Here is a 14860-nt window from a genome sequence, read left to right on the forward strand (position 1 = left end):
ATAACACATAGAAACACATATAGTAATCTGTAAGTGATGGTTATCTCACTGGTATAGGAACCATGAATCCACTGATACAAATGACATGACTTACAATCAAAACATTATAACTATACAAATATGCATAGCATGAATCATTTTGCATAACACAAGTGATAAATTACTGGGGTTCTATATCTTTAAACACTGCACACCAAAGCTACAGCAGTATAAGGTTATGCTCAGTTTTGCATTTAATGTTAGAATGTCTGAAAAGCTTCACTAATGAAGTTCCTTAACATATGGATATGGATATTTACATGCATGTTCTATTAGAGTATTCCTGACTGCTCTATTAGAATATAGCTATACCTGACTGCTTTATTAGAGTATATCGATCTGTTTACAAGTTTTGAAGAGGGCTCATGTTACCTCTGTAAATCCTTCTCTGAGAGATGAATATAAGCTGTATAAATTGTTGTGCTGTGCCATTACAACATTTTGTCCTGCCACACTAAATGGTGTTTTATTTATTAATGCTTTATAGTACACACACACAAGCATGAGCTCAGGTACACACATAGATACAAGATTGACAATATATATGGTGTACTATAGGTCTGTAGGCTTGTGCCTACAGCCAAAAGTAGTATATAATTATAAGATGATAAAAAAGATCACATGATAAATTGTCTAAAGCAGTGTGTAGTTAATCAAGAAATGATCGGTAACGCATCGACTACAGGAACAGTGGTAGTGCAGTGTATGGAGATTGAGGGGTCAAAGTATTGAATAAAATGATTCCAGAAGTGGGACTTGACTTTGTTCCTGATAGTGTCAATAGATAGATTAATGCCAATTAATGGAAGCGCATTCCATAAGCGACAGAAACCTTACAAGAGTCCTACTTGCAGAAGTCTAAATTTTATAGGGGGTTCTCGAACCCCTTGGAACCCCTCACCCCTTGGAACCCCTCACAGAGGACTCATGCAAATAAACATTCTCAGTACTTATCTACCCCTGATTTATGGAGAAACCAACTGCTTTTTCATTGGCATATCCATTGAGTCCAAATAGAGATCTCTGTGTGTTTAACATGCTGGCTTGTTTGACTCTTGTTTCTTTACTTTTTTCAATGATCTCTATTCCCATGTTTTATTTTTAACAATTATTTTTACACTAATTTGTTATAATCAATTATGGATAGCTATAATGTGATAGTAAGAGGTGTTGGTGGTGCTTTATATTACTACACATGTATATCAAGTCAGTCATCATGTACATTAGATGTTAAATAGTTATCGAATACTATCAGTGTTAACAAACACCAATGTATAGTGTCTATTGAATGCACTTTGTACTATACAGCTTAGATATATCCAACTATAGGCAGCGTATAGCATACTGTGGTTAGCAGTAGTATGGCTTCAGCTAGGTGTTCACAATAAGCCAATACCCAGTGGTACACAACAACATTGAATAAACTTAATAAATTGTGGTTGAAATATGCGTAATGTCAATTATGCTTTGAAAATTACCTATTATGCTATTGAGCAGTGCTCAAAAATCCAGCCTATTATGCTCAAAATTATGTATGTTCTAGATTATGTCTGAGAGCTGACTGTTTTATTAGAGTAGCTATATCTGCATTTCCTGACTGACTGCTGTATTAGAGTAGTGACTGCTCTATTAGAGCATCTTGATCTTATTTCCATAAAGTGTGAATAATCAGTCAAGAAGTATAACACTACAAGGTTTTTGATATGAAATGCAGTGATAATGCACAATTTGTTCACGTTGACAGCAATTTTAGTGCACATTGCACAGTTTAATTAAAATTCTTGAAAATTGTCCTATTATGCTGGCATAATGTTTGACGCATTTGCTAGCCTGTTATGTTTGAAATTACGCCTGCATATTCGGCACAAACTTAAACTATAAGGTTTTCAAATTAACACGTAAATTTGAATAGATTGGATAGCTACTTATTAACACATATTTCTCTTGCAGAGAAGATCAATGGCAAAGTGAACCTGCAAGTAGCAAATTTGCTTGAAAGTGGATGTTGGCATTGCAATATGCATTTAATAGGTCATGGATGTGAAGAAAGACATAGGAAGAAAAGTTAGGCAGTCTTTATCCCCAAAAGGTACTCACATTTTGCTTTAGCCTTGTGGAAAAATAATACGGAAGATGATGGCAGATTTCATATGCAGTTCTTTTAAAAAAGTACTTTTATCAGATCCTTTTGACTTCATCTTTACTAGTGAACCTAAAATTCTTCCAAATTAACTTCTACGGCTTCTTTTTGTGGTTGGAATAGATGTCTAAGGTGGTGTTTACTGGAGTGTTCTATTAGGAATTTGGAAAAACATAGATGATCTCTATTATGAACCACTACCGTGGTATTATAATAGAACAGTCACTTTATAGTGAAATACTTTAATAGAGCATTCACTGGTTAAAGTGTTCCAAAATAATTGTAAGAAATGTTGTTAACCTAGGAGCATAATGAGAACACCGAAAAGAATAATATATGAAATTTTGGGAAGGTATTTGACTGAGACCTAGAAGGGAGTTAAGTGATCGTGGCTGGAACAAATATTTGCATTGTTAGAAACTTCATTCCAATTGAATTTAGGCCATTAGATTACTGATTTCAAACTACAGGAAAATTGTATGATGTATGGTAGCAGCATGGGATAATAGCTACTATAAAGTGACTATCATATGAAGGGTACAGGTAACAGTATTGTAGTCACTTCATGATGTATGGTAGTGTCATGTGATACTAGCTACTATAAAGTGACTATCATATGAAGGGTACAGGTAACAATATTGTAGTCACTTCATGTTATATGGTAGTGTCATGTGATACTAGCTACTCTAAAGTGGCTATGGTATAGGTAACAGTATTGTTAAGATTAAAGTTGAAGTCTCAACTCCCACAAGCTGTAAAATGTTTATATCTAATAATAAAAGTGATAAAATGTAGTCACAGCTTTAGCAGAGTGACAACTACATGAATGAAAGATTATCAATTTTCACCAGTGGACTTGTGATAAACTATATAATCATAGCATTTGAATGTTGTAGGGAAATGATCTGGTCTAACTTATTCACATTGTGGTTATTATTGAGTATCTTCTTTGAATTGTGTAGTTCAAAAGATGTTGTAGGTTAGTTGTTCACATTGGTGAAGAGCACTATATGTTAATACACATCCCCTCAAATGTAATAACACTAGTATAAAAGGATAACTTATAATTGATCAGGTATAGAATATCTGGTAGCAGGAGTCTAGGAGTGTTGCCCCTCATGGTGTAGCTTGTTAACATTAATTTCACAATAATAATAATTATTATATTGTTACGAAACAGATCAAAAAATTAGCCTGCATTTATAGCTAAAATTGAAAGTATTCACTATAAATCATAGCTACAAGCTTTTGTCAAATGGTCTTACACAGCACAAATATTTATACATATACCATGAGTTAACTTTTGATACTGCAAAGATAACATTTTAACATGGCAACAAAATTTAGAGTGAGGGGGCTAAATAATGGAAACTTATTGATACAACTTACATTCATAAACACTCAATATGTCAAACAAGTTCATTGCCTGCTTATACGCTGTATAAATCATTAGTAGCTAGTTGACTGTTCTATTAGAGTATATTTCGATTTTAGTAGCTTCAATTTCATACGGTGGAGAACCACTGCTGGTAAGTTGTACTAGCAGCCCAACAAGAAATACGCTACTTATGAGCATAACATATTCTATGACTGCATGGACTATATAGCTACAGTTTATAGTGTAAATTCTTGTGTGTTAGTTTGACCATCTCACATTGTCACTTAGAAGAGATTATCCCTTTCCCTTACATTCCTTCCCTTTGCTGTTTATTCTTCTGATGGTCAATTATTATACTTAAATGTAGTTACACCTGTACAGCTTCTACTAGCTTTATAGTGACCACATAATATATAGCAGCAATAGTTTAAAAATATTTGAAGGGGCTCCTCTTAATTGTCTTTTACCACATATTGCAGTTTAGACGTCTACAGCATGCACATCTGTATAGACCATGGCTAATATTTTTCGCTGATGAACAGTATTCTCCTTGGGTTCACTTTCTGAACCAAGAAGACAATCTTTCTCAGTATCACGTGATCTCCTAGTTTTCTACTACAGGTCTTGGTCTAGATTTACCAAGCAATCTCCCGTTCCACTCCAATTGCATGCTAACGTTAGACTATCTTACTGCCGACAGATTGGTGAACGTTCTATTAGAGTGTTTTAAATTTCGTAACGAAACACTTCATTATTGGACTAGCGCACGCGTGTGCGCATAGCCGTATATGTTAGTGACGTAATTTATTTAAACTAGTCTAACCGGTCATACTAGTTTTATTTGAGCGGGCTTAGCAACACAAACCAGCTGGATTTCATTTTCGTTACTACGTTAGTAAAAGTTGAGTGTTTAGTTTAGTCTAGCGACGTAGCAAGTGTTTAAGATAGTAAAAAGTTGAAAATTTGTTCTAGAAACTTTCTAAAGTGTATAGTTAGGTAGTATTGTACAAGTTTGTGGAGTTTTACTACATAATACTTGTTGGAGTTATTGTTCATTATTACTATTAGGTCTATTAGTTAGACTAGTGTTAGTAGTGATATAATCTCGCGGCGCCCGACCATAAAAAGAAGGTCTGGTGAAACTGTGTACAAAAAGTTTGGCGCTGCCGGAATGTTGGAAGCTCCAATCAGATCGCTCCATTTCAAATTGATTATGATTTCAAAAGATTCGCGGCTTACGGTTAATTACATCCGGTGACTCTGTCGCTTCAACTCATTGAGAAAACAGCCATACAATTCTGTTGGGTTCGTTTTAATGTTGAATAAATAAAGTAGCGCTATTAGTTTGGTGATGCTGTAAGCGGATTTGGTTGAATGGATGTTGTGACGTAATCAGTGCTCTTACGTAACACGTAAAACGTCATCCAATAAACATTCCAGAGCTCAAACTTTTTGTACACAGTTTCACCAGACCCTCTTTTTAGGGTCGGGCGCCGCGAGACTAGTAGTGATAGTATAATTGTTGTTGTTTGAATACATTAAGGCAGGGCCTGAGGAGGGAAAATTGGGTTGGTCAGGCCATTGACTATAATGTTGAAATTGCTACTCTATGCATGCCAATGAGAGAGGAACTGTTGCAGAGTGAGAGCATTCTAGGGGGGTCTGGGGGCATGCCCCCACAGGAAATTTTTGAAAATTAGACACTCAGATATGCAATTTTAGTGATATTTCACTGCTAGTTAGCTATATAAATATGCTCAGGTCTATCTGTTGCTCTTCAGACTTTCTATACTATGTATAATTGTAGACCTGACATAGCTATGGCAGGGGACACAGCATGAAACTTGCTGTATGGTTCATTTAGTTATAGCTAGCAATTAGAAATTCAAGGGGGGTCTGGGGGTGCAACCCCCAGGAGCTGCAGAATTTTTGCAATTTAAAGGTTTGAAAATGCCTTAAAATTTATGCTAAATTTTAAAGTAAAACTAGCTAGCAAATTGCAACTTTCCCCCCAAATTTCACAGGGAACCCATGCAGCATGGCTCCCTTTAGCTAGGATATAATTACTATACAGTGAATTCACACAGCTACAATAAAATGCTACACAGCTGTATACTACTATACTGGTTTGTATGAAGTGAACGGATCATTACGTAAATATACTGGTGGACAGTCACGAGACCAATCAGCATTCGAAAATGGCGCGATGTGGGTGAGACTGAGAGTTTGCTCGGTATCTCGACAGGACGAGTGGGTAGTTGAAGAGGAGTGATTTCTACTCACCCAGATGGCCACCATGTAATGTATGAGTGTGCAGCTTCTTGCCGAGGAATGAGTCATCTGGTTTGTCACTGCCAGCCCTTCGCCCAGTAAAGGAAGCCAAGAGAGACAAGCCAAGGAATGCTAATGATTATTTTATGAAGATTGAATTGTGATATAAGTGTGTTGGTTTAGAATCAAAGAAGGCACCTGCCTTACACGTGATAAATGCCAACTGTCAGCACAAGTGATACTGTACGTAGAACCCACAATCATTTCTGTACAAAACGATACGAATGCAATGCTGTACTGTAAGGTAATTGGAGGTACTATACGTGTAGTTCTGTGCTTTAGTTAGGCTGAGAAACTAGGTAACTACTCGTGTCATGCCTTTTCAATAACATCTGTAAAATGTATGTAGCTACATGTAGATGTGATCGTCCAAAGATTGCATGAGAGTAACGTAGTTCGAGCTGGTCAGCTAGTTGGTTCAACTCCAGATTATTGGTCCGGCTCAGGCCTGACCAACCGGACCGTCTCCTCCGGCCTTGTAAGGTGAGTAGCTAATTGTTTAGTATTACACTTTTATGGTGAAGGGAAGGTTGTGATAGTCAGTTGGTAATGAAACAATTACTTGCTTGGAATTGTGTCTGACACAAATAAAAATATCTTATTGCGTAAAAGGAGGGTGAAGAAGTTTAAAGTTGTAACTAGCTTAAAATTATTTCTAAACGTTTTTTTTTTTTAAGGATAGAACTTAATATGTTTGAGAGTCGCCATAGGTCAAATAGAACTAGTACTCGTGTAATGAACAATGATTTGGGATGAGTAGTCCAATGATTCAGTTTTAGTCCCCAAACTTCGCGAATTCTCAAATATATTATCACGGACTAAAATTCCTATATATCCATATTTTTGCTAGGAGTTTTGCCTTTGATAACATTGTTGTAGTATCCAAAGAATTACGGAGAAATCGTTTATGTTTCATAATTCAGAAGCAACATAATTATGTTGGAGGCTATTAATTAGCTTTTCGCAAAAAATTAACAACTCGGCAATAACCAGCTGAATGGTATTTGATAGTGTTGTCTTCAGAGTATTACACTTGTTGAGTGTTACGATGATAACTACTTAGTTTAAATAATAATCAACTAGAGTAAGCAATCTATTGTCGGACACCATCTATAATCGGACACTTTTTCTCAGAAACTACCAAGCCGAATCTTCTGAATTTTGCCACAGATAAACTTCACACTTAGCCTAGCAATGTACCAAAATTTGGGCTGGAAAGCTTTTGTGGTTGCTTTGCTACAGCCGATTAAAGTGACTGTCCGAAAACCTCTAATATCGAAAGTTTACCTCTTTTATAGGACACCGCCCAGCAATCCTCCACTAAAAGATGAAATTCCTCACAACCACCACTGACTGTTAGGGGAATACATATACTTTCTAAGCAGCCATAGTTTGTTTCATTCCTCCACTCGTAAGCGGAGCTACAACCATTAATATTCGGGTGTGTCGCGACCTCTATAATCGGACAGGGCAGAATTTCATTTCACGCGGTTTTATCACTTCAAAGCTACCTTTTAGGTATAATTATTCATGAAAATGAAAAGTGTGGTACAAAATCTAATAGGATTTCCAAGGAGTCGTAAAATTTTACCATTTTAGCGATCAGTATATGCTACTGTGGGACTCCACAAAATGACTTATGAACTGTTCCAAAGAACTTTTAGCACAGAAATACAAGGGTGTAGCACAAAGGGGAGGGGCTAAAGTCCCTCCACTTCCAATTATCAAGATATACTCTAATAGAGCAGTCAACTACTCTAATAGAACAGTCATATGTTCAAATAAGTATTTAGATACATTTTTGAATAAAATTTCAACCTTGGTACATCAAAATGAATTTCAGAAGGCTAATTTTCAAAGCTTTTTTGGGAGTAATGCTCCCAGACCCTCTTGATAGTGCATGCTTTAGATGATGATAAGTGTATACTTATCACACTGCAAACCGTATGAACCAGCTACCATTCTAGCTTGTAAATCTCTTATGCACCTTATTTCTGCTATATCCCTTGCAGCCATGCATGTCACACATACTATACAATGTGCTCAATGAAAGGTATGATTTTGCTTAATTAAAAATAAGACATGCATGCATGTGTATATAGCTAATTTGCAGGTGGAAAACAAAACTTGTACATTGCTAAGAACTCCTATCATCCAGTCAAGAAATTGGGTCACATATAAGAGATGCAAAGAATGACATCACATGTTCATGTCCTGGAGTAACAACCAGCAAGGATGACTATCACTATATATTTGCCATTTCTGCAAACAACCATCCCAGCAGTTAATTACGATCCAGATTGGAGCTAATTGTGTGCTTTTAACCTACATTATACACTTGTCACAGCTATATCTATATAGTGCACATGTCATGCCTTTCTTTGGTTCATTTTAAAAATCTGTAATATTTTCTAGCTAATTACTAGCTGTATAGCTATATCACAGTGAGTGCATGTAGCTAGTTATTTATTTCATACAAAACTACCTTTTGTTTAGCTTGTTGCAAAGCATGTGTGACATACATGGCTGTAAGAGCAGATAGCAAAAGTTAATTAGGTGCATGAAAGGCTTAAGTAGCATGGCTGGTAGAGAGTGAGAAGCATTCTTACCATGCAAAGCATGTTCTATCAAGGGAGTCTGGGGGAATACCCCCAACAGGAAGAAATTCTGCCCTGTCCGATTGTAGAGGTCGCGACACACCCGAATATTAATGGTTGTAGCTCCGCTTACGAGTGGAGGAATGAAACAAACTATGGCTGCTTAGAAAGTACATGTATTCCCCTAACAGTCAGTGGTGGTTGTGAGGAATTTCATCTTTTAGTGGAGGATTGCTGGGCGGTGTCCGATAAAAGAGGTAAACTTCCGATATTAGAGGTTTTCGGACAGTCACTTTAATCAGCTGTAGCAAAGCAACCACAAAAGCTTTCTAGCCCAAATTTTGGTACATTGCTAGGCTAAGTGTGAAGTTTATCTGTAGTAAAATTCAGAAGATTCGGCTTGGTGAAAAAGTGTCCGATTATGATGGTGTCCGACAATAGATCGCTTACTCTAGTTAGTAGTAACACTAAAACTAATCAAACTAGCCTAGATCAATGGTTGATTGTCATTTTGCTCTCGTTGATCATCGTATTGATCTTGTTGATTATCAACTTGATCACAGTTCATCATCTTGATCACTAAAATACAGCTAGCTCAATGCCAAGTTAATAGCTTCATTACTAACCAGCTAATCATTAATAATGAGGGAAGTACCCTGAGGGTGTAGTGAACATGTCTCGTTAACCACAAAACATCTAATCAACTAATTTAATCAAATAATAACAATAATGGCGGGTAAATACAATTTAGTAATAACACAAGAAATGTTCTACAATCAGTAAAACACAATTCTCAGCTCTACGTCACATCCTCGTCTTCTCTTCTCATTAACAACTTGTTCTAGTGATCTAATCTCCTTCTTGATGTCCTCAGGGTAGGAGGGTAGTCGTAGGTATTCTAATGTATTATTGTTCTTGAGGGCATCCAGGATCCGTTGTGAGGCTTGTCCAGTAATTGGGTTATCATGCATATGCAGCACCCTCAGGGTATGGTTCACACACAGCACATCACAGATCACACCACACTCATCATCAGAAATGTTGTTACCCATAATCCCCAGCCACTTCACTGTCTTGTTCTCCCTCAGTGAAGAGAACAAATCCATGACTGGTCTTGTGGTGGAGTAGTTGTTATTGTACATGGCCAGTGTCTCTATCACACATGAAGGATATGTTAGTATGGTGGTGAAGAAGTGTGGTGTTTCCCCAACAGCTTTGTTTCTGCTAATATCCAACACTTTCACCTTACAGGTGATGACGATATCACTGAGGGAGCTGTCTGACGATGAAGAAAGGTCATTGTTGTCCAACCAGAGGTCATCTATTGTGATGTTGGAATGGTGTAGACTACGGTGTAGTAATCGGAGTCCGTAATCTTGAATATGGCAGCTGCCCAAATTAATAATCTTCCAGTTTCTACAGGACGAGCAGGTTAGTAATGTTGTTAGATCTTCTAAGTTATTAGGTGATAGAGTAGTGAACGGTAGGCTGATTTCTTTATCAGTAAACTTTTCCTCGATAGTTTTACAAGTTGAAATATCGCCAGCCTCGTAGAAGATTCTGTAGAAGCGAAGACGCTGTAGCTCATCTTCGAGGAATTTAAGGTCGATGGTGATCGCCTCGTTTCCACTACGAAGGAACAGCTTAAACGATGGACGTTGTCCTTTGGTAAGTGTAACGTAATGGTTAAACATGTTGTAATGGATATCGCTCCAGAAATACTCTTCGAGGATGGAGCGCTCTTCGTCGGATGGGAGGTTGGCGACATAGTGAGCCGCGAGGTATTCTTGTATTGAAAAGTGGATAAAATTGAACGTTTTCGTTGCATAGAAGATGTCTATGTGCTCTACGACTTGTAAGAGACCAAAGCCATTGGTGGCTCCTGGTATGGCTTCCAGCTGTGGACAGACAGACTTGATTTGCTCCAAAGTGATTATTAGTTGATTGTTATTTAATGCTTGTAGGGAAAGCTTTGATAATTGTTGTATTATCTTGCCACAGGGATATGGAAGGTTGTTGAGATCTGTGATAGGTTGCATGACAGTGTTACCATATTTGGCAAGGTGTCGGCAGATGGTAAGGCTAATGAATAGCTTGTACAGTTCAGTAGAATTGTTCGGTAGGGGATATCCCTTCTTAAAGAGGAACAGTAAAACTAGAAGATGAAATGGCGTGAAGCAAAGGCTATTGATGGTGGTGTGATGATAGAGATAGTTGGTGAGTTGTGGTATTTTGTGAGGGTGTGTCTTTAGTGATTGTTGAATGAAGTGTTGTCGTTCTGTTTCAGTAAAACCCAGAATGTCAACTCGGAGAGTGGCCTTGTTATGGAGGTGTTGTGAAGCATGAGGACGAGATGACACTATCAACCCACACTCAGGTAACACTTTACGATTTATGATGTCAGCTATTAAACTGTTCTCTCTTAGGCCTTCAGGGAATTCATCATAGCCGTCAAGAAGGACTGCAAGGGACTTTCCGTTATCTTGTTGTAGACATTGAATACAAGTGACAGTATCTCCTTCAGAGTGAGTGATGTGTGTCAGGAAGGACTGCAAAAGCTGTTGAAGTGATCTCATCTTTTGAACACCAGGATCCCTGAGACAGATCAACAACACCAGTTGAATCTTCTTCATCACATCTCCCTCAGCCCAACAGTAAGAAATGTGTTTCATCAGTATTGATTTCCCAATACCTGGAGCACCTTCTATTAGGATTGTTTGTGGATCATCACACTGATCAAAAGGCTTCAGTATGTCAGCAACATTTCTTGTCACCTTGCTAGTTTGAAGAGCCTCTCTCAATGGTTGATGACTGTCTAACTGACTACGTTTGGTTACTGGTTGACTACTAGCAGCAGAGATGACATCACTGATGTGACCAGTGTGGACTGCTTTAGTGATGACGTTGACGTCTTCCATGGTACGTTGTTCTTCATAATGTACTAACACTACTGGAGTGAAATCTTTAGGTTGTTCAGGAGGCCAAGTGTCCTTCCCAATATCCAGCCTTGTCTGCTTGTAGACTCCCTTCACATGACGAGACAACTGGGAGACCACTGTACCTATACAATACAAACTACAATTATGACAACTGTAATAGTTTAGTACCTCCAGTAGTGATGGATGATGATAGAGTAGAGGAATGGATAGCATCAACCAGTTTATCCCATGTTGCTGAGGGATCTTGTTGTAACCATCTCCTTAACATCACTTTACACCTCTCCTCACAACTGCTAGGATGATCCGTATTGATGATGTCAAGTTGTGACGATGTCACTTTTAGGGCAAGTCCCAACTCCCTCCAGTTTGCGGCACAATATGGGACAACATGACTGTTTATGTCTCGTTCCTCAGGTCTCTCATCTCCTGTAATATTTAATTGTTCTAGTTGCTATTCAGTAAATATATGTGTGATTTGCATAGCCAAAATATTCTAAGGGGCAAATGTTAAAAAAAAAATGTTTGTGGATTGATTATTTACAAACAATTACAAAACATAATTGTGGAGGTCTACAGACTATTAGCCCAAAAACCAGGAAATTACCGACATTTAGACTAAACGGCATGTGGTATCTGCTTGTAGCAAGAGTACATAATATTTATGTGTAGGCCCATATATAAATATTATGTACTCTTGCTTGTAGGTACCATTTAAAATGTAATGGCGCTTAGTCGTAGTGGTGTTTATTGAATAAGCGCCCCTAAAAAGAAATAAAAGGTTTATACCGTACGCAAGGAAATTTTGTCGTCTAAAAAATTTGACGGATCGGTTTAATTCGTCAAATTTAAATTCGTCAAATATTTATAAGCGCCCTTAAAAGTACAGGTTTTGCCTACAATTTTTTGATTTTCGTCAACATTTTATTCGTCAAATCTGCTGAAGTCTGAATTCGTCAAATCATAGATATTAGAGTACACTCTAATATCTATGGTCAAATTTTTCCTACGTCAAAATTTCCTTGCGTACGGTAGTTCCGTGCGAGGTTCTGTGAGGCAAGACTTACTGTCTTTTCCGCTTGGAATGAATTCCAGTGAGATCCGGGAAGTTGACGCCATTAAGAAGAGATCACGTTGTGTCGCTCAGGTCTGTTTATCGTTGACTAAAATAACATTGATCGCCGTCGCCACTCAATACAGGTTCTTTACCCTAAAGGATAATCATTAATATAGATTCATTACGTCATGAAGATCACTAACCTTCCATTACGGTTATCATCATAGATATTAGATACACCGCTATCATAAAGGAGTAGAACAATTGGCGGAAGTTGTGGTGATGTGATGGAGCTAATAGTTTGTGTAGGAGTGTTAGTGAATAATCAATATCATCTATTACCCAAGGTTATCTTCTTATCGTCCTCTGTGACTATGTTATATGTAGAGTGTATTGTGTGTTTGTGGTGGTTTGTAACTGTCTGTGGTGGTGTGTAACTGTGTCTGGTTGTGTAACTGTGTCTGGTGGTGTGTAACTGTATCTGGTTGTGTAACTGTGTCTGGTTGTGTAACTGTGTCTGGTTGTGTAACTGTGTCTGGTGGTGTGTAACTGTATCTGGTTGTGTAACTGTGTCTGGTTGTGTAACTGTGTCTGTGGTGGTGTGTAACTGTATCTGGTTGTGTAACTGTGTCTGGTTGTGTAACTGTGTCTGGTTGTGTAACTGTGTTTGTGGTGGTGTATAACTGTGTCTGTGGTGGTGTGTAACTGTGTCTGGTTGTGTAACTGTGTCTGTGGTGGTGTGTAACTGTATCTGGTTGTGTAACTGTGTCTGTGGTGGTGTGTAACTGTGTCTGGGTGTGTAACTGTATCTGGTTGTGTAACTGTGTCTGTGGTGGTGTGTAACTGTGTCTGTGGTGGTGTGTAACTGTATCTGGTTGTGTAACTGTGTCTGGTTGTGTAACTGTGTCTGTGGTGGTGTGTACCTGTGTCTGTGGTGGTGTGTAACTGTGTCTGTGGTGGTGTGTAACTGTGTCTGGTTGTGTAACTGTGTCTGTGGTGGTGTGTAACTGTATCTGGTTGTGTAACTGTGTCTGTGGTGGTGTGTAACTGTATCTGGTTGTGTAACTGTGTCTGGTTGTGTAACTGTGTCTGTGGTGGTGTGTAACTGTATCTGGTTGTGTAACTGTGTCTGTGGTGGTGTGTAACTGTATCTGGTTGTGTAACTGTGTCTGGTTGTGTAACTGTGTCTGTGGTGGTGTGTAACTGTATCTGGTTGTGTAACTGTGTTTGGTTGTGTAACTGTGTCTGTGGTGGTGTGTAACTGTATCTGTGGTAGTGTGTAACTGTGTCTGTGGTGGTGTGTAACTGTATCTGGTTGTTTAACTGTGTCTGTGGTAGTGTGTAACTGTGTCTGTGGTGGTGTGTAACTGTGCCTGTGGTGGTGTGTAACTGTGTCTGTGGTGGTGTGTAACTGTGTCTGTGGTGGTGTGTAACTGTGTCTGTGGTGGTGTGTAACTGTGTCTGTATGATGTGCAGGGGAAATGCAATTAAATTTGCTCCTTATCTGATAAGTGCTTTTAGAGTTGTAGCGTTGGACACGATATAATACTTTATTAAATGTATTTGTTATATCGTTGCTAGGAGACAAGCTGGTTACCATTAGTTACTATGACCATAATGTGTTGGAGTTCACCAAGGAGGCATGCCATGCTGTTGTTGTCATCATGAACATCAAGGTGAGTTCTGATTGATTCGAAGTGTAATCATAACTAAACCATCCCATAGTTTAACATTCTCCACTACATAAGAGTTACACCATCTCCATCCCAGCAAAATTGTTGTCCCAAAATTGAAGGATGTTATGTTAGTAATAGTTCTCATTGTAGGTCTGTGTGTATGTATGTATCTGTATGTCTGTATGTCTGTGTACACTTTCTGTATGTGTCCGTCTAGTTGTGTATGTCCTTATGTCCCTCTGTATGTCTGTGTGTCTGTATTTATGCGTGTGTGTTGTGTGTATTTGGCAATATGTGTGTGTTGTGTGTATCTGTAATGTGTGTGTATGTGTTTCCGTCTGTATTATGTGTGTCCGTTTGTATGTGTGTGTATTTCTGTTGTGTGCACGTATATGTGTATATGTCTGTGTGTCTGTATTTATGTGTGTATGTCTTGTCTGCAGTGTGTGTTGTGTCTATGGCAATACATACATGTTTGTGTGTATGTATGTGTGTATGTACTGTATGTATATGTGTCCGTCTCTGGTTGTGTATGTCTGTGTGTCCATCTGTGTGTGTAGCGTAGTGTGTAGTGTGTGTGTGTGTGTGGTGTGTGTGTAGTGTGTGTGTGTGTGTGTGTGTGTAGCATGTGTGCGAGTGTGTATGTGTGTGTGTAGCATGTGTGCAAATGTGTGTGTGTGCGTGCGTATGTGTGTGTGTGCGTGCG

At 38.3% G+C, this 14860-nt stretch overlaps 2 protein-coding genes across 6 annotated transcripts in view; one reads left to right on the forward strand and one right to left on the reverse strand.

Moving 5' to 3' along the window:
- Positions 1–9180: 9180 nt before the first annotated feature.
- LOC136247652 (protein NLRC3-like) lies at positions 9181–12747 on the reverse strand. Its single transcript, XM_066039445.1, has 3 exons — positions 12682–12747; positions 12489–12631; positions 9181–11850 (listed from the first exon to the last, which is right to left on the reverse strand). Exon 3 carries the CDS (start codon positions 11635–11637, stop codon positions 9262–9264), a length of 2376 nt encoding a protein of 791 aa, XP_065895517.1. The 5' UTR covers positions 11638–11850; positions 12489–12631; positions 12682–12747; the 3' UTR covers positions 9181–9261.
- Positions 12376–14860, forward strand: part of LOC136247656 (uncharacterized) — a 49639-nt gene continuing 47154 nt past the window's right edge. The window contains exons 1-3 of one of the 5 annotated variants that reach the window (XM_066039460.1): positions 12376–12568; positions 12622–12825; positions 14060–14154. The gene's annotated coding sequence lies outside the window, so the exon portion shown is untranslated. Of the gene's footprint in view, positions 12826–13623; positions 14155–14203; positions 14305–14860 lie in introns of those variants that run through there. The other 4 variants (XM_066039461.1, XM_066039463.1, XM_066039465.1 and 1 more) reach the window with 4 other exon arrangements.

The sequence above is a fragment of the Dysidea avara genome, chromosome 2 (genome assembly GCF_963678975.1).
Source record: "Dysidea avara chromosome 2, odDysAvar1.4, whole genome shotgun sequence".
NCBI lineage: Eukaryota > Metazoa > Porifera > Demospongiae > Dictyoceratida > Dysideidae > Dysidea > Dysidea avara.